Below are 20,674 nucleotides of genomic sequence, written 5' to 3'. Positions count from 1 at the left end.
GTGTGTATTATCCCTGTACTGTGACATCACTGTGTGTATTATCCCTGTACTGTGACATCACTGTGTGTATTATCTCTGTACTGTGACGTCACTGTGTGTATTATCCCTGTACTGTGACGTCACTGTGTGTATTATCTCTGTACTGTGACATCACTGTGTGTATTATCTCTGTACTGTGACATCACTGTGTGTATTATCTCTGTACTGTGACATCACTGTATTATCTTTGTTCTGTGACATCACTGTTTATATTTTCTCTGTACTGTGACATCACTGTGTATTATCCCTGTACTGTGACATCGCTGGGTGTATTATCCCTGTACTGTGACATCACTGTGTGTATTATCCCTGTACTGTGACATCACTGTGTGTATTATCCCTGTGCTGTGACATCACTGTGTTTATTATCCCTGTACTGTGACGTCACTGTGTTTATTATCCCTGTACTGTGACGTCACTGTGTTTATTATCCCTGTACTGTGACGTCACTGTGTTTATTATCCCTGTACTGTGACATCACTGTGTGTATTATCCCTGTAGTGTGACATCACTGTCTGTATTATCCCTGTACTGTGACGTCACTGTCTGTATTATCCCTGTACTGTGACATCACTGTGTGTATTACCCTGTACTGTGACGTCACTGTCTGTATTATCCCTGTACTGTGACATCACTGTGTGTATTACCCTGTACTGTGACATCACTGTGTGTATTATCCCTGTACTGTGACGTCACTGTGTTTATTATCCCTGTACTGTGACATCACTGTGTGTATTATCCCTGTACTGTGACGTCACTGTGTTTACTACCCCAGTACTGTGACATCACTGTGTGTATTATCCCTGTACTGTGACATCACTGTGTTTATTATCCCCGTATTGTGATGTCACTTTCTGTATTATCCCTGTACTGTGACATCACTGTGTGTATTATCCCTGTACTGTGACATCACTGTGTATATTTTCTCTGTACTGTGACATCACTGTGTATTATCCCTGTACTGTGACATCACTGTGTATTATCCCTGTACTGTGACATCACTGTGTGTATTATCCCTGTACTGTGACATCACTGTGTGTATTATCCCTGTACTGTGACATCACTGTGTATTATCTCTGTACTGTGACGTCACTGAGTGTATTATCCCTGTACTGTGACGTCACTGTGTGTATTATCCCTGTACTGTGACATCACTGTGTATTATCTCTGTACTGTGACGTCACTGAGTGTATTATCCCTGTACTGTGACGTCACTGTGTGTATTATCCCTGTACTGTGACATCACTGTGTATTATCCCTGTACTGTGACGTCACTGTGTGTATTATCCCTGTACTGTGACATCACTGTGTATTACCCTGTACTGTGACATCACTGTGTGTATTATCTCTGTACTGTGACATCACTGTGTGTATTATCTCTGTACTGTGACATCACTGTATTATCTTTGTTCTGTGACATCACTGTGTATATTTTCTCTGTACTGTGACATCACTGTGTATTATCCCTGTACTGTGACATCACTGTGTGTATTATCCCTGTACTGTGACATCACTGTGTGTATTATCCCTGTACTGTGACATCACTGTGTATATTATCCCTGTACTGTGACATCACTGTGTGTATTATCCCTGTACTGTGACATCACTGTGTGTATTATCCCTGTACTGTGACATCACTGTGTATTATCCCTGTACTGTGACATCACTGTGTATATTATCCCTGTACTGTGACATCACTGTGTGTATTATCCCTGTACTGTGACATCACTGTGTATATTATCCCTGTACTGTGACATCACTGTGTGTATTATCCCTGTACTGTGACATCACTGTGTGTATTATCCCTGTGCTGTGACATCACTGTGTTTATTATCCCTGTACTGTGACGTCACTGTGTTTATTATCCCTGTACTGTGACGTCACTGTGTTTATTATCCCTGTACTGTGACGTCACTGTGTTTATTATCCCTGTACTGTGACATCACTGTGTTTATTATCCCTGTACTGTGACATCACTGTGTGTATTATCCCTGTACTGTGACATCACTGTCTGTATTATCCCTGTACTGTGACGTCACTGTGTGTATTATCCCTGTACTGTGACATCACTGTGTGTATTACCCTGTACTGTGACATCACTGTGTGTATTATCCCTGTACTGTGACGTCACTGTGTTTATTATCCCTGTACTGTGACATCACTGTGTGTATTATCCCTGTACTGTGACTTCACTGTGTTTATTACCCCAGTACTGTGACATCACTGTGTGTATTATCCCTGTACTGTGACATCACTGTGTTTATTATCCCCGTATTGTGATGTCACTTTCTGTATTATCCCTGTACTATGACATCACTGTGTTTATTATCTCTGTACTGTGACATCACTGTGTTTTATCCCTGTACTGTGACATCACTGTGTATTATCCCTGTACTGTGACATCACTGTGTATTATCCCTGTACTGTGACATCACTGTGTATATTTTCTCTGTACTGTGACATCACTGTGTATTATCCCTGTACTGTGACATCACTGTGTGTATTATCCCTGTACTGTGACGTCACTGTGTGTATTATCCCTGTACTGTGACATCACTGTGTATTATCTCTGTACTGTGACGTCACTGTGTGTATTATCCCTGTACTGTGACATCACTGTGTATTATCTCTGTACTGTGACGTCACTGTGTGTATTATCCCTGTACTGTGACGTCACTGTGTGTATTATCCCTGTACTGTGACATCACTGTGTATTATCTCTGTACTGTGACGTCACTGTGTGTATTATCCCTGTACTGTGACGTCACTGTGTATTATCCCTGTACTGTGACGTCACTGTGTGTATTATCCCTGTACTGTGACATCACTGTGTATTATCTCTGTACTGTGACGTCACTGAGTGTATTATCCCTGTACTGTGACGTCACTGTGTTTATTCTCTTTGTACTGTGACTTTTTATCCCATATAGTTGTTGAACTTATTACTTATAGTAAGTGTAATTCTTAGTGTTTTTTGCAAATATTACCTGTAAGTGGTGGAAATATTCCTGAGTTTATGGAATCATTACTTCTACATAGTCGGCAAACTAGTCATCGTTTTAATTCTTAGTAATGGCTGACAGAATTATTACAAATAGTTGTTGAGGCTTTTACTTTTACAAGTTTGTTAATTATTACGTCCGGTTGATCGGATTATAGTGGGTGGAAACATTATGTGTAGAGGATTAAGCTATTACTTATGGTTAGTGAGAATTTAATTTGTATTACATAGCTGCATTATAAAGGGATATGATTTATGGTTGGGGAGATAAATGCTACTTGTAGTTGGGGGAAATATTACGCAGAATTACAATTTATATTTATTACATGTAGCTGGGATCACTCGTCACAGTACAAGACAAGCGAGAAAAAAATTTACATTTATCTGTAATTTGGGTCCTGGAATTGGACTCTTTTTCCCGGTCGTTCTGCAATTTACAGCCAGGAAGGAGTCCTTGATTATATGTTAGGACATGTAAAGTATGAAGTTGGAGTCTATGATTGTCCGTGTAAAGCTCTTTTAACCTTCTCTCGATTGCACCACGTAAATGTAACATTCGAAGTGTGAGAATATATGAAGACTTCTCATTTGCACAATGTTAAAAAAAAAAAAAATCTGATTTTACTTTGATGAAATCAGTTCCCTGTGTTGTCGTCAAATGCTGCCATTAACAAAAGATTTTTTTTTCAGTAAGCGCCAGAGGTTACCGCTGACTGATGATTTTGACCCAGTAAATTATTGGCGCACAGTAGCCAATTGACTGAATGCACATCATAAATTTTAATGAATTAATCTCACCAAAACTGTACGCATCAAAGATCCATTTAAAAAAAAGACATTTTCTAGTCCAAATAGAGCTTAATCTAAATCAGAATGCATGTGCTTAATATAAAGGACTCTTTTCTGTAGTGTGGTGAAGCAGATCACTGTATCACAATGAAGGTTTTATGGTCTATAGACTTCGCACAGTGGCGTGCACAGGAGAGAGATGGGTTCCCATTATAGTGCTGGGTAATTGCCCCTTCCATGACTCTTAGACCAATATTTCATCCCTTGCTTGCCAACAATGCAGTTCCTGCACAGGTTCTCACCACCCAAAAGTAAAGGATGTAGAGCCCAACCACAGCTAGTGCCCCATTAAGTCCCATGCTCTGACATTATAATTTGTATGCCCTTGGTTGCATAAACGATGAGGGTGAGAATGTGCCTCCCACTAAATGAACAAATAATTCCACTGTAACTAGGCTGACTGTGGTATGATAAATCTTTAGGTTGGAAATAGTTCATTTGCCATATTGGAGGATATTATTCATCAAAACTGCTGCAAAGAAAAATTGGAGCAGTTGCCCAAAACAGTTAACCAGATGCAGTTTTTCAAAGGCCGTTTTGGAAAGAAAAGAAGCAGTCCGATTGGTTTAAACTCCTTCATTCTTCACCTAAAATTGTATTTAAAAATTGTCTTCTAGAGAGTGGTCTTCTCATTGCCTCCGTATATTGCCAGCATGCACAGAATAATGGTGGTACTGAAAACCACGTTTGGGGTTAGTCTTCGTGTAATTTTGCTGGTATCGTAGCAGTTGTCCAACCAGAGAAAAAGTTGTTTCAATGTGTTTTAAATGAAAAATGATTGCAATTAGGAGTTTGTATGTTCTCTCTGTGTTTGCGTGGGTTTCCTCCAGGTTCTCCGGTTTCCTTCCACAAACCAAAGACATACTGATAGGGAATGTAGATTGTGAGCCCCAGTGATGGGGACAGTGATGATAATGTCTGTAAAGTGCTGTGGAATTAATGGCGCTGTATACAGTAAGTGAGTAAAATAAATTACCCTTATCTTTTTATTATGACATCGGCCTATATTTCTGAATTTTGGCGCCGGTTCACTCCACGTCCAGGTTGGCTCGCCTCTTTGTCAGTGCATCACCAGTGATATGCCTTGTGGCTGCCAGGCTCATTAAGTAGGCCAACCTACTCTCTGAATCAGTTGTAATAGAGAAAGGGGCTGGCTTAGCTAAGGAATTAAGCCTGACCAAGTAGGTCACTGATAATGTGTGGACGTTCCCATCCAATCAGAACCATTCTGATAGTGGAACTACCTAAATTCCTGACCAGAGCTGATTGTCATGGGTGTGTCAGAGGTGACAGACAGTCGCCCTACAGTAGGTTGCAGGAGATCTCTACGATTGGCATTGCAGACAGCCTCTTAGATAAGAGGCTGTCTTTAGGACCGTGCAGCTACCTCTCTCTTGCTAATTAGCTCTCTGGCCTGGGTGTATATATACCTGATGTGTCTGAGAGGGAGTCGCCGGCTATATCCATTTCTACTTGTGAAGCTTAGCAGGAGCAGTATTTCGTCCTCTCTGGAGCTTGAGGCCGTGTGCTTATTTGGATTTCATCTAAAGCTAAGCCATTTCCCCTGTTTTGTCCACCCTTGTTGTCTATAGAGTTTAGTGGAGGTTGACTAGTGCTCATCTCCTCCCATCCCTAGCCGTAGCCATACACCAGGGAGAGTAGGGCGAGGCACGTGTGCAGCGATTGCTGAGGAGGCAATATAGGGATGATAGTTGAGACATGGTGACGCTAGACCAGACTAGGAGGTCTCCACTTTCCCCGTTTCCCTAGTGTCTGGGCTCCCTTTCCCTTTTCCCTCTGTATTGCACTAAGTCTTCCCCACACCTGGCGTGACACTGATATCCTGAAATTGGGGCATATTAATAAGTTTAATCAACTTCAAAAACACTGAAACAACTTTTTATCTGTCTGGATAATCCCTTTAAAGGGGAAATAAAACTGATTGGGGCAATTCAATAATGGCCTTATAAAGCTGAACCACTAAAAAGTTGATCTTTCACACCATCAACCATGAAACGAGAGAACCATCCAAAATCTTGAGAGGTCATGGTGAATCCTATCGACTGCTCAACAAAGCTAAGAGGTCACATACTTCTCTGCATCCAATGTCTTCAAAATAGGATACCTCTGTTTCTAAAGAAACAAGGGAAAGGCGATGCCTCTTCTGTACTTTTGATTGCAACTACTGTGAGTAGGAGAAGGGTTAAAAATTTCATAGGAACCACTGTGTCCATTATTTTAGCTTTGAAAGGTCATTTACAGAAGCAAACGTGTAAATCCAGGAAAGGGTCCAATAAAATATTCCTCTTTATTTAAAGTCCTTTAAAATCCACAAATACTAATAACCGCAGACACGTTTATGACTGATGTCCTTATTCATGGCATGATTTTGCGGGATTTACACGTTTTCTTCATGGTGGAACCTTGCAGTACTACAAGATCGTCCATGCAATAGGGATCCATTTATCCATGGGTGAGCTGATTTTCTGTGGATACTGATGGGTCTCACACTACTTTCTCCTCATTTACAGAAGCCTTACAAGGGTTGTCCACCTCTGAGGACATTTTTTTATTTCTCTTACATAAATGCATGCATTTGGGGCTAAAAATTATTTTTGCAATTCGGTTTCATACAATGTGATTTTCTGGATTTTTTTTAAGATTCCATCTCTCACAGGTGAAGTGTACCTACGATAAAAATTACTGACCTCTCCAATCTTTGTAGGTGGTAAAATTGCAAAATCATCAGTGTATCAGGATGAGGAACATATATACCAGGATGGGCCCAGGATGAGGAACATATATACCAGGATGGGCCCAGGATGAGGAACATATATACCAGGATGGGCCCAGGATGAGGAACATATATACCAGGATGGGCCCAGGATGAGGAACATATATACCAGGATGGGCCCAGGATGAGGAACATATATACCAGGATGGGCCCAGGATGAGGAACATATATACCGGGATGGGCCCAGGATGAGGAACATATATACCGGGATGGGCCCAGGATGAGGAACATATATACCGGGATGGGCCCAGGAAGAGGAACCTATATACAAGGATGGGCCCAGGAAGAGGAACCTATATACCAGGATGGGCCCAGGAAGAGGAACCTATATACAAGGATGGGCCCAGGAAGAGGAACCTATATACCAGGATGGGCCCAGGATGAGGAACATATATACTAGGATGGAGGTCATATATATTAGGATGAGGAACATATATACCAGGATGGGCCCAGGATGAGGAACATATATACTAGGATGGAGGTCATATATATTAGGATGAGGAACATATATACCAGGATGGGCCCAGGATGAGGAACATATCTACCAGGATGAGGAACATATATACCAGGATGAGGAACCTATATACCAGGATGGACCCAGGAAGAGGAACCTATATACCAGGATGGGCCCAGGAAGAGGAACCTATATACCAGGATGGGCCCAGGATGAGGAACATATATACTAGGATGGGCCCAGGATGAGGAACATATATACTAGGATGGAGGTCATATATATTAGGATGAGGAACATATATACCAGGATGGACGACATATACATATATATACCAGGATGGGGCCAGGATGAGGGACATATATACCAGGATGGGGCCCAAGATGGAGGACATTACTACATAATGGGGGAGGGGCGGCAACTTGCTTGTCCTTATAGAATTTAGAACGCTAGAAAGACCCATACATCTGACCAACAAGCGGGGCAGATTGGGGTTGTGGAGGGAGGGGGGCAGGTCCAAATTTGGCACCAGAGCCCACCCGACTCTAGTTACGCCACTGAGGTTACTAATTTGATCTCTTGCCCTAAAAGCCAAACTAAGAACACAGCATTATCCTAGCATGGATTTATATATGCCATGCCCCCTGATATACAGCAGAAGTATAATTACAGCAGAGAAGATGCCCCATATATTCCAATATGATTTTTACAAAAAGACAAAGTGAAACGGTGCAAGGAAACTTTGTCCGCACTTTGCCACCAGACTTTCAGCCGCTGTAGAACTTAAATACTGACTTTCATATTTAAAGACTTCTCGCGCAAATAAGCCTCTCATCTGCTTACTATCATTTGTCAGCTGTATGACAATAATCCAAATCCTGCAGTGAATTCTGTGCCAAGAGATTTGGCTCATGAATCTGTAAAGCTTGTAAATGGTCAGAGATCTTATCACAGATCAGAGGAAATCAAGAGGAAGAAAAAAAAAACCCCGGTAGGGAAGGGATTAGCGGAAACTGAAAATTATAATAATCCTGTCTCTCACCTCTGCAGGGACCTTGTCCAGCCACGTACAGGTCTTGGCGCCTTTCACAGCGAGTTTTCTTTAATTCGCAATCATTAGAATAAGTTATACCGTCCGAGCCACACACCTGTATAAGATAAAGTAGAGAAGCCACCCATGAATATGTATGGCGGGATCTTGGTCCGGTCACCACCTCAATTCATTATACTGGATTATTCAGCTTTAGACCACAAACATACAGAGATACTGTGCTATAAACGAAACAGATCTCCATGGGAAGATCATTCCGATTTAACACTATCTACTGGCAAGGAGTAGAATGAATTAACAAACCTCCATTCTTGTCTCTCCATGGTGATGGTGGAACCATGTTACAGAATGTAGTGGACTATAGGATCTTCTGCAACACCTTTCCGTTGTATCTGCTTACCAGATTTCTCAGCACAGCATGGCAGGTAAAATCACAGATGCAGCGATCATCCTCAGCATCTTCATCCCATGAGCCGCCATATCGCCTACAACGATCTTGTTCACATTCGCTGTCCTCACCTGACCCTGATCCTGCAGCTCCAGATCCACATTCTAGATGAGAGAACATAATAGATTAATGCAAGTGAAGATGACTCTCCATAAGACTGGACAGCATTGACTCTTCCATATGGAGCACATTTATTCCACCGACTTCTTAATTCCGATACAAAAGAGAAAACCCCACGACACTGGTCAGATGATGAAAACACCAAATAACACAGACATGTGATGCAGACACCACAAAAAAGGTCTCTTTAGTATTTGGAGGACCGTTGAGAAATAGGTGAAAGGGACAATAGTCATACTAAGCAATCTAAAAAGATTTTTTTTTCAACTGGTTGACTAAAAAGAGCTCATAAGTATTATAGGACACACGGTGGAAATTGTCACCTACAATTAAGCATGCTACTAGTTGGCAAGAGCAGATTGGGTTTAAGCACATCTCCACCCTATTTAAGTCCGTCTCATATCTTGTAGTCATTCTTAGGGCTAGATTATAGGAAGGGCAAATGGGGGCAATTTTCCCAGATCCTCTGCTGAATGGGAACCTAAAACCCCTGTACTGTCCTTTGCTCCTTGTCCAATTTTTCTGATCCCAACAGGATGTGGAGAACCAGTTATCCAGTGGGCACAGGGGAACTTTTATATGGATAGTGTATATATTACCCATGAAAGAGTGAAGTGGAGGCCATAGAAGTCTAAGGAAATTGGTTTGTCTTCATTCCTACAATACTTTAGCAGGGGGGGGGGGGCATGTGTGTGAACCAATATCTCACCTACAGTGTGACTGTGATAGGAGGTCAGATGAGATGGGACCCACCTCCCAACAACCTTAAAGGGGATTTTTTTTACGTAAATGCATGTATTAGGGGCTAAAAAGTAGTCCCGCAATTGGATTCCATTAAAAATTTTGCACTTTTTTTAGCCTCTGTGTTGTACTGTCTATTCCTGGCTGCAGAATGAGTCAACCAAGAATCTATCAGTGAGCTACTTCTGGCAGTCTTATAGGAGAATTTTTAGATCCTTTGTCTGTTTTTTTTTCTAATCGCCTCTTAGCTGATTTATGACCACAGATCACATCAAAGTTGAATGTTCGGGAAGCTAAAGAACATATAGAAGCCAATAGGTGCAAAATGTAACAAAACCTAATTTCAGAAATACATGCAATTTATTTAAAAAGAAAATGTCCTTAAAAGGTTGATAACTCCATTAATTCAATACTGTTTGCTTTCCATGGTTTTCTGCTATGTCTTTTTCTGTGCCTACTTGGATTAATTCACAAGGTGAAGGCATTTGTAAACCAAGGTGAGCAATTAAAAGTCTTGCTCTTAGCCTTTCCATTATTGTAATAGTGGCAGCTCCAAGATACGGCAAGACATGTAAGAAATGTAATAGTAGACCTTGAACAAATACGTAGAAAATTGCATTAATCGAAGCTTTGAAATCATTGAGCTGATGTGGTGACCAATTGTCTCAATCGGAGCCATCCGCCGCGCACAACCTTTAATTATAAATAAATGGGCGCATTCATGCTCTCCGCCGTCACGATCGATGACTTGCACCCGTCACTACGGCTCTTTCAGTAAATGCAACGCTGTTAATGTTGGTCTCTTATCAAAACCTTCCTTCATTTGCTATTAAAATAAGTAACTTTTAGTGGAAGTAGAACCTGCAGACAATACATGAAAAAGTCATATAAAGTCAATGGGTCGCTGTATAATGAGTTCCTACCATGAGAAACACTATTAAATAGACGTCAGGTCTGCGAGCATCTTCACACGGAAACGACCGGGAGAAAAACATAGCTTTTCTGCTGTCAGTCTACATGAATAGCGCACAATAGGCTCAAATCCTTTTTTTTCATTAACACAAAATTTTTATTCAAAGCGTACGACAAAGAGTCTTAACCCCAACCAACTCATTGACCTCTTCCATTTATTATCCCGGCAAATGGAAGTACAATTCACAAAAGGGCTACAGATGACATCAATGGAAATTCAGACCTGTAGCAAGGAGTCATGTATTTTTCTATGTCAGCTTGCAATATGCTTACTCAACATGTCTATAAAGAAGAAAAGAAAATTACCAAATATCTGGCAGGAAGATGAGGAGCAACATGGAGTAAAGTAATCCAAGAAATCATGAACATTACACTAAAGGAAGCCGTACATTAGATTAATGACTGGCCATATTGAAATCAAGCCTACCTGTTACGGGTGTGTCAGAAGTGACAGACAGTCGGCCAGCAGTTGGTTGCAGGAGATCTCTACATTTGGCATTGTAGACACCTTCTTAGATGCTGTCTCTAGGACCCAGGGGCTACCTTCCTCTGGCTAATTAACACCCTGGCCTGGGTGTATAAATACCTGGCATGTCTGAGAGGTACCGGTGATATTCATTACTCCTTGTGAAGGCTTTAGCAAGAGCAGCACTTCTTCCTCTCTGGTGCTGAGGCCGTGTGCACATTTGTCTGTAGTTGTCTAAAGCTAAGCAATTTCCCGCTGTTTGTCCTCCCTTGTTGTCTTTAGTGTCCAGTGGGGATCGACTAGTGCTCATCTCCTCCCTTCCCTAGCCTTAGCCATACGCCAGGGAAAGTCAGGGCGAGGAACGCGTGCGGCGATTGGTGAAGAGCCAATATAGGGACGTTAGAGGAGACAGGATGATATTTTATCAGCCAGGAGGTCTCCTCTTCCCCCTTTTCCTAGAGTCTGGGCTTTCTTTCCCTCTTCCCTTTGTGTTGCACTAAGTCTTTCCCACACGTTGCGTGACAATGCCTGAACGTTATTATCTGCCCTATGAACATGAGATGGTTGCATGATGGTTGGATGATCCCAACGAAAACACAATGTTTCCGTTGGGGTCATCAAACCATCTCATGTTTATAGGGCAGATAATAACGATCAGGCATGTTTGATTCCAATATGGCCAATCCTTTTGTTCTTGTGGGACATAGGTCTCGTTCACAGAAGTCTTACCCTCTCCAGAGTAGGGGTGGAGAGGAGTAGTATAAAAAGTATGTCCAGAATAAGAACATGAAAGCAGCTTCACCCCATACCCACAAGCCCGAGAGGTCCTACAAACACTCCTCCATAGGGAACAGTAAAAATCTTTTAAGGAACAGCAGCTCCCACTTTGGCCATCTATTACTTGGTCGCCCATTTATTTAGAGAAGCGCTCCCATCAAAATTTGTATCCTCTTAATATATTGCAGCCATCATATTATATATCACACTTACAATTGCTCATTTTGCCTTTCTACCCAGCTAATTCTTCTCTTTTCCATTAGGTCTATGACATCATGTGATTAAAAACTGACCAGCTGAATCCTTCTAAGCTCTATGTAGAAACAGGAGGTCAGTTTTCCCTGCATGAGTCATCACTGCAAAAGTCCCTGGCAGGGGGAGGAGGAAGGAGCAGCTGGGTCAGGAGCTGAAGAGGGGGATGACTCATGAAGGGAAAAGAGACTTCCTGTTTCTACACAGACCAGAGAAAAGAGAAGAATTAGCTGGGCAGAAAGGAAAAATGAGCAATTGTAAGTACATAGTGCTGAATAATTTGACAACTGCAATATATTAAGAGGATAAATATTTTGATGGGAGGAAGAGGGCTTCTTTAACCTTAAAGGGAATCTGTCACCAGGTTTTTGCTATTTAATCTGAGAGCAGCATGATATAGGGGAAGAGAGTATGATTCCAGAGATGTGTCACTTACTAATCTGATTGGTGCAGCTTTAATAAAAATCACTGTTTTCTCTGCTGCAGATTTAGGAGTTCTCTGAATGCTGAGCCCTGTGCAACTCCGCCCACACTCCTGATTGGCAGCTTCATGTGTACATTGACAGAAAGCTGCCAATCAGTGCTGGGGGTGGGGTTACACACAGCTGGAGGACTAGGAGGCACAAGACACCTAGTCTTGTAGTGATAATCTCCTGCTGATAAAACAAGTAATTGGATTATCAGGTTTACCTCTGCACTGCCAGTGTAGAAAATAGAAGATAACGATATCCAGGAATGTGGTTTATTAGTCAACGCGTTTTGAAGTTCCAAACTTCTTCATCAGGACAAACCACAGCATCACTAATTTTATTGAAACAGCCACACACAGCCTAGTAAGTGTCACATTATGGAATCAGGGTCTCAGTCCCTACACTGTGCTGCTCTCATATTACAGAGAAAAAAACTGATGACAGATTCCTTTTAAAATAATGTTGCATTTAATGACCTGGAAAATGAAAAAAAAATTCTGATGAATGAAGAAATTGCAGACAAAATGAGCAAACTACATGGTCCATTTGGACATCGCCTGTCATCAGCATTCACATTGGCGCCAGGGGTTTACGCCACAAGCAGAAGCGCTCAGAACTCCTAATTAACAAAGCTACTTGAACGGATGTGCTGATTGTGTAGAAAAATCTCCACAATGCCATGGGTATTTTCAAAGCGTACTTTTACCTATAATAATAATTAGAGAAGTAACGATTGTGAGATACAACAGGAGGAAATATTCCGGGACATGAGAATCAGATACGGCGAGGATGTGAAGTGTGAAATGAAAGCGTCACTGTATCAATCCTCCCCGGTCTATTTATGTAAAACGATCACCAGTTATCAGGAGATGAAAGCGAGGGATGCCGATAAAAGTCCATCTTTCAAGTCTTCTCCGAGCCAACAGCCTCGTCTTCTCTGCACCCCCACCCGGCCCCGCCATACTCCGTCCCCAGCTCCATCCAAGCCACGCTGCGTTAATGAACTCATGGTAATTACACTTGCGCTGAATATGAGACGGGATATTAAAGGCTGCGCTCATAACTGATCACCCGAAAGCCGGAATCACCCTCCGAGCGTTGCTAGGAGACTAGTCAAATATACCCTTATTATCTGGCACCGCGCGGCTCTCTGGAGAAAGACGGAGCAGATCTATGGGACCGAAATGTTCATCCTCGTCGCTTTCCAACAATACAACAGACAGATTACACCAAAATGATCATCTCGCTGTCACCCAATGGCGTCCGTTAGAAGAACAAACATATTGGGTCAATGTTTGCTTTTCGAAGTGTGCAGAGACCTAAAATACACAGTCGTTTTCTTTCATCGAAAAAGGAATTTTTTTTATAGTTCTACCAGATGTGCTGAAACGCACATGCTTAGTCATTTCGTCGCCTTCAAAACATACTAAAGACAGATATATTCGATATGATTCCGAGGAACGAATTGAAGGAGATACTTCTGTTCATATCACGGCAAAAAATAACACTTGCATTTCGACTTTTCGATTTCTGTACGTTGGCCAGCTAGGATACTTTATATTCCGTACTCTCTGGATTAATTTTTCATGCTGTATACAAAGAATAATTTTAACATGGTATGTCTACATTAAAGCCCACCATACACATTAGATAACGGTCGACCAAACAATGGTTCGGTCAATTGTTCAGCTGGCGGTCATCTTGGCCGCCTCTCCAAACAAAGGAGCGCTCATTCTGTAGAGCACTCCTGTGCTTTCTATATGTCTGGGAGAACCAAAGGATTGGCAGTCCGAAATCAGACATGGTGGATCCTTACCGCCCCTGACCATCTGTCCAGAGCCCCCAAACTCATTAGACTGTCTGCTGAACCTGTCGATATTGGGGGATTTGGCCGACGTTAGTTTAACGTGTATGGGGGGATTTAAGTGTGTACAGAAAGTCAGGTCCTGCCGGCTACTTGGGGCATGTAGAGAGGGCAGTCAACCTCTTCTATCTATCCCCCTTGGCATTTTGAACCTACGTAGGACCCCCACAACCATAGACATTGCAGCTCTTGCAAGTAAGGACTGGTCCAACCATCTCCCAAGATGGCGACCCTTATATATCAATATACCTTATATGACAATAGATCTTATATATCAATGCTAGGCTGACCCTTTTCTTTTCTCTTCTAAGGAATAGGAGCTCACATAGACCTGAGGTCAAGACAGACTAAGGGTCCATTGACATGGTCCAACTAGTGTAACTAAACAACCTCTAATGGGTAAACTTTTACTAATCGCCGATCGTTTAATAGCCTGTTACACAGGTAGACCACAGTGAATGATACACGACCTGTAATAGATTGCTCTTTCCACATTAAGCTGCCATAGTTCTCGGCAGTGCCAGTCCTGTTTATACATGAAGCTGTCAACCTCGGGCCAGTCCGTGCACTGTGTCCTGATCTCGGTCCGATTTATACTGCCGTCTGACTGCACACTACGGGTAAATGGTTCAGGTCAAAAGATGACTTTTTTGAACCCTACATGGGCGAGAGATGCTACAACATTTCCATAATGTACCAATATTAGGAAATTTTCTTCAATATGGCTTGGGTTTGGTAAAAAGCTAAATGTCTCCATACACATTTGACTAAAGTCAACCAAACCCTCCGATAATGATGGGATTTGTCGGGGTCTCCTGATTCTTCCCCAACAGGTGATATCGGAGGAGATACGGGTCGGGCAGTTTAAAAGTCATCGACTGACACTTTTGTTCTCTTGGAGATATGTCACTACCAGAGCTGTTTGGCAGCAACGTTCTCCACGCTCCCCTTAAAAGCAAGCTGAGCGTTGGCTGAATGATTGTTATGCCGACAGCTAGCTAATGTGTATTGGGTCTTTAAAATAAGCCACAGAAATGAAAACTAAAAAGGTTTTGTGAAAGAAAAAAAAATGGTTAAAAGTTTTGGTTTCCACCGTCAAGAGCTGCAGAGAGGCTCACTAGTTATCTCATCTTCAGGGTCTTCAACTCCAGCATTAGTCTTAAAAGCCATCAATCTTCTGTAATGTGCTGGTAATCACCCCTAATAACCCTCAACTACTCGAAGACATGACTGCCGTTTATATCTCGGGCCCGGGAAGGACTGTAATCGCCACTTCATGAAGGGCACAAGCAATAGAAACAAAAAAATGATGTTTGCCAATGTCTCTTTCTCTGGGGATGAGGTTCGGAGTTGGCGATGATATCGTCATTCTCTTCGACAATATGAACAGGAATAGATGTCCTTCCAAGTGAGTCATATACAGGTGCTACCTAACAGGTGCCGCATAAACAACAGCTGCCCAAACCTTTTCTCTCCTGTGCCCACCTTCCAGTGCCAAACAAGTGCATTATAAATGGCTAGCTGAACAGAAAAGAGGTGCCGAGTCACTGCTACAAACCAAAGCTTGCGTATTTACAGAATATTATTTACATTTTGAAGAGAAAGAGGGAAAACTTAATGGTTAGGTGGAGTTAATATGGCGATCGCAATAAATGGACTAGACTGCACCCTTACATTGCTTGGAATCATATGCAAAATTAAAAATATATATCAATCTCTAGAGTTGATGCAAATTTATTTGCAAATCCCATTCCATTGGCCATGACAGTGTTCTGTGGCCGCTGGATGGAAGAGTGAGTTTCGCCTCTTATCTGGAGGCATCTGTGGGTTTTCTTTTGACAAGCTTTAGATTAGCTGACCCGGCGGGACATCACATGTGCGTGATGTCCCGCCTTAACGATTATGTCGCGCCAGGGAAAGTAATCTGTTACGGTGATACCGCAACAAAGAGGAGCCAGAGGATCGCAGCGTCTGGTTTCACGAACTCCTGCACTGGGTAGAAGCACTTCACCATCTTATTAAACAGTGCAGGTTTTTTCCTTGCTAGCAGTGCAAGGGTTAATCTGTTCAGTTGAAGCTCCTTGGGCTTTACTATGTGGATTGTCTTAGCTGTTCAGTGTTGGCCACTCCTCCCTGCTATATATGCTCGCCTCTGGGCACTTAGGAATTGCCAGTGTTAGTTCTTACTGCCAGGTGTGGAGTTGGATGTGTAGTCTTTGGTTGAAACTGGCGTTTGGAGATTTGTTCCGGAGATTGTTGCTTAGAGTTTTGTCTGTGTGCACATCCACATCCTCTGCTATTTGGTTTCTCCTTCCTTTAATTTCCCTGTGTTCCACTCTAATGTTTGGTGAGTGTATTTTGTATGAGTGTTATTTTCATTTATGCCTGCCTGTCTTCCCTTGTTTGTCTGGTTAGTGTATTCCTATACACTTCACCTTCCCACCTCCCTGGTGGGGAGAGGGGTGGACACATAAGGGTTAATTTAGGAGCTTAGTAAAGCATGTGACCCCTGAGTCTCCACCTTTAGGAGTAATGCAGGGGACAGGGATAGACCAGGGCGCCCCTAGTTCTATGGACCTGGTTAGCACCCACAGCCCCAAGGTACTGCATGACATAATCAATAGAAAAGCCAGGGATGCCGGCAGGTAAAAGGCAGTACTCCCTTCTCCAATGCAGCGACATCAGACCGCTGTCGTGGCCGATGAAATGGGACGTGCAAATCAATTCGCATCAGCTCTATCAGTCATTGATTTCTATGACAGCAAACGTTAACGGGGTTGTCGTGACTTCTATTCAATTTATTAGAATTTGAGCTGAAGTTATTGTCAACATCCACTATACAGTGGTGCTTTGTTGGGGGGGGCGTCTACCCTAGCACATGTGTGATCATTTGCCTGGATCCCATTTATAGCAGCTCATCAGCATGGATATACACCCCTTGAGAAAGGCTCACGCCGAAACGCGCATCGGGGAAGGTGCATTGTGTGGCGGGTCTTTTTGGATCTTAAAGACTGAGGTAATATAATATCATTGTTATACTGTTATGGCTGTAGGTTCTAATATAATGTATGTAAAATAATGATATATAGCCATTCAGTCCAATAGTATGGGAATCTCTCATATATTACATACACGCATTGAATGTCCTTACATGTGACAATTTAATGTATTAGCCGAATGCCCGCCACCATTGGCACTATAGGTTTTTATGAGGAAGGTGCACCATGTGGCAGTTATGGATTTTGAATAATTAAGGCATGATAACACAATGGTGATATCATTACGGTTATATGGCCAAGATATGTGCTTAAATGAATGATATGTAACCACATTGCTTATGGACAGCATGTGATTTATCACATTGTATACCAGACATTATGTATATGCTTTGCATGTTTTTTATATGTAATATCTGAGTCCAGTAATTGCCATTTGGAGCACCGTAGGTGTTTTTATTTATGTGTCTGACGCACTCTATCCCAATGGATATTAATAAAGATATTTAACTTTTGCACTCATTAATGGCCTATTATCGTTTATCTTTCTGACCTTCGGGTCACCCCCTTTCTCTATAGTATATTGAGCGATTGGTCTATATAATAGTCCCTATAGTAGCATATAATAAGATGGTTTTCTTTCACACAACATTGCTACGGTTTTCTCGAAGTTCTCTTCTATCCACTATACAGTGTACAGAACTGTCCTGTTCCGGTTCTATTCACTGCTTAAATCCCGCTGATGCTGAAAATAGCTAAATCAATGGGGTTGCCGGGTATCAAATTCCCCCACTGATCTGATATTAAAGAACTATCCTAAGGACACTGTTATTGTTTTGTCATGTACTCACTGATCGGCTGCAGCCTCCTCTATTCCATTAGAGCAGACTTCTGTTCTGACGGAATACTGAAAGGCTGCAGCCGATCAACAGCCATGTGATATAATGTCACATGACCACCTGGGGAGCGACCCAGGTCCAGTAGGTGAGTATACACTTTATTATTTCCTGCAGATTGCAGCTATTAAGAAGGGATCAGTAGTAGACAACCCCTTTAACAACCCCCACTACTCCTATTCCAAAGATGTTAAACTCTCCCATCAATCTACATATTTCATGCTTGGTATGGACGAGCATTTGACTGCTGCAGCCAATCACTGCCCAGAGTGGAGAAATACTTTGGGCACAAGTTTGACCAGACTAAACAGGAAATATGAAGTTTTTTGGGGACACGAGAGTTGGAGAAGAATCATCAGAGGATGAGTAAGGGGAGTATTGCTTTTATTATTATTTGCATTACCACTGTTTTTTTTTTTTAATTAGCCCCTTAGTGGCCAACGATACGTCTTTTTACTGACCTCAGATATATCATAATACCCCCCAAAGGGTGAAAATGCAGCAGCTGTCAGTTGTACACTATAGGTGATGCCTTGTTGCATCAGTCACGATCGGTGTTGGCACCAACCATGGCCGCTTAGCCCCTTAGATGCTGCTGCCAATAGTGACTACAGAATCTAAATGGTTAACATAGTGTGGGATCTTCCTCTTTAACCCCATCGGCACCCTGAGATCATGATGGTTGCCAGGTCATGTCGCGGCCAGACTTTGGTCTTAAGAGTTTGCCGGCTAATGTGACCTGTTCAGAAGTTAGCAACAATTAAGGAGGTCAAAATAACATTTTTCGTTCCTGCCATGCCCCTTTTCATTAATTCCTGAAAAGCACCTGAAGGGTTAATAAACTACCTGACAGCAGTTTTGAATATGGTGAGGGGAGCGGTTTTTACAATAGTATCACTTTAGGGATTTTCCAATACATATTTCCCCCCAAAGCCACTTCAAAACTGAATAGGTCCCTAAAAAAATAGTTTTTTTTTAATTTTCTGAAAAAAAATGAAAAATTGCTGCGACATGTTTAAAACTTCTAACATCCTAACAAAATAAAAAAAACTTTGACAAATGGTGCTGATATAAGGTAGACATCAGGCAAATGTTAGTAAATTTTTTTTGTGTGTGGTATGACTATCTGGATTAAATATGCAAAATTGCCTCTTCAGAGAGAAAGAGGACTTGAACTCTATACCGCCACCTATTGGAAGCAGCGATCCTACAAGTCACAATCGACCCTTGGCATGCCAGAGTCGGTATGTCACTCTCCACAAGGAGAAACGTTACCCCTTAGACCTCACTCCAGAGCCCCTCACCCAGCCAAATCAGATCTCATACCTTGCACTGATGAGGGGCAACACCCCGAAACACAGTCTGCAAATTGAGATTCTGATTTGGCTTTTATCCCCAGTCACATTGCAAGGTTTTTTAAAGGGTCGATTGTGACTTGTAGGATCGCTGCTTCCAATAGGTGGCGCTATAGAGTTCTACTCCTCTTCCTCTCTGAAGAGGCAATTTGCATATTAAATTTCCCAGAGGAGCATTGCACGGCGAATAAGCCTCCTTACATTGGCATGCCAGACCCGGTATGTCACTCTCCACAAGGAGAAACATTACCCCTTAGACCTATCTGGATTAAAGTGATAATCATTCAAAGTTTGTAAATTGCTCATTTTAAAAATTTTTTGTCACATTTCAGATATTTTTTTATAAATAAAACGCAAAACATATCGACTAGAGAGGAGTGAACCCGAACCTAAAAGTTTGGGGTTTGAACTGGACAGTTCGCGTCCGCTGCTAAACTCCGAACATGGACTTCTCCCGGAAGTCTGTTTTAATGTTCGGAGTTCCAGGGGAGGAGAGAGTGAGTTTTTCTTTTTCCTAGATCCAAAGTTCGGGTCCCCATTGTTTTCTGGTTGAAATTCGAGAACAGTTCTGGTACCCGACCAAACTTCGGTCGGGTACCAGAACCTGAACTTCCAAGGGTCGGCTCATCTCTAACATTGACTATTAACATAGAGTACAACGTGTCATGAAAAACAATGTTGAAACATTCCAGAGTTATCGCCACGTAAAGCGACACATGTGAGATTTGAAAAATTTTGCCTTAGTCACTACGGGGGTAAATCCGGATTAGACAACCCCTTTAATTAAGAGGCTTCTATGGCTATTACTTTTCCAGCATCACGCAATGTCTTAAGTTGAAATAGGATGCATTAATGTCATGGGGTGGGGTAGATTTCAAGTCTGACACGTCTACAGTACCCTTTCATTTGTGGTTATTAATACCTAATCTGTAAAAACATAATTTCTCCAGAAATTATTACAATTATACACAGTGTCTGGTATGTGAAACAATTCTGCAAATTCTAGCAAGTTTCCTTAGCATGCAGCTGAGCTCCATCGAGTGGTATTGATGTGTCAGCACACCAGAAACAGAAGCCAGCGGTGCTGTAATCCTCCTATTATCCGCACACCTGCACCATCTTCCCAACTAAA

At 42.1% G+C, this 20,674-nt stretch overlaps 1 protein-coding gene across 11 annotated transcripts in view; it reads right to left on the bottom strand.

Moving 5' to 3' along the window:
* The window catches only part of AGRN (agrin), a 568,214-nt gene that overhangs the window by 112,649 nt on the left and 434,891 nt on the right, over positions 1-20,674 (bottom strand). For all 11 annotated transcript variants that reach the window (XM_073656959.1, XM_073656964.1, XM_073656966.1 and 8 more), the window contains 2 exons: positions 8,586-8,737; positions 8,177-8,282 (listed from right to left, as the gene is read on the bottom strand). In XM_073656959.1, the coding sequence (XP_073513060.1) occupies positions 8,177-8,282; positions 8,586-8,737 (258 nt within the window). The remainder of the gene's footprint in view (positions 1-8,176; positions 8,283-8,585; positions 8,738-20,674) is intronic.

This window comes from Phyllobates terribilis, unplaced genomic scaffold, assembly GCF_046119375.1.
Source record: "Phyllobates terribilis strain yellow unplaced genomic scaffold, ASM4611937v1 Scaffold_12__6_contigs__length_324123572, whole genome shotgun sequence".
NCBI lineage: Eukaryota > Metazoa > Chordata > Amphibia > Anura > Dendrobatidae > Phyllobates > Phyllobates terribilis.
Note: the sequence above shows the minus strand (reverse complement) of the source record. Positions and strands in the feature narration are given on the sequence as shown.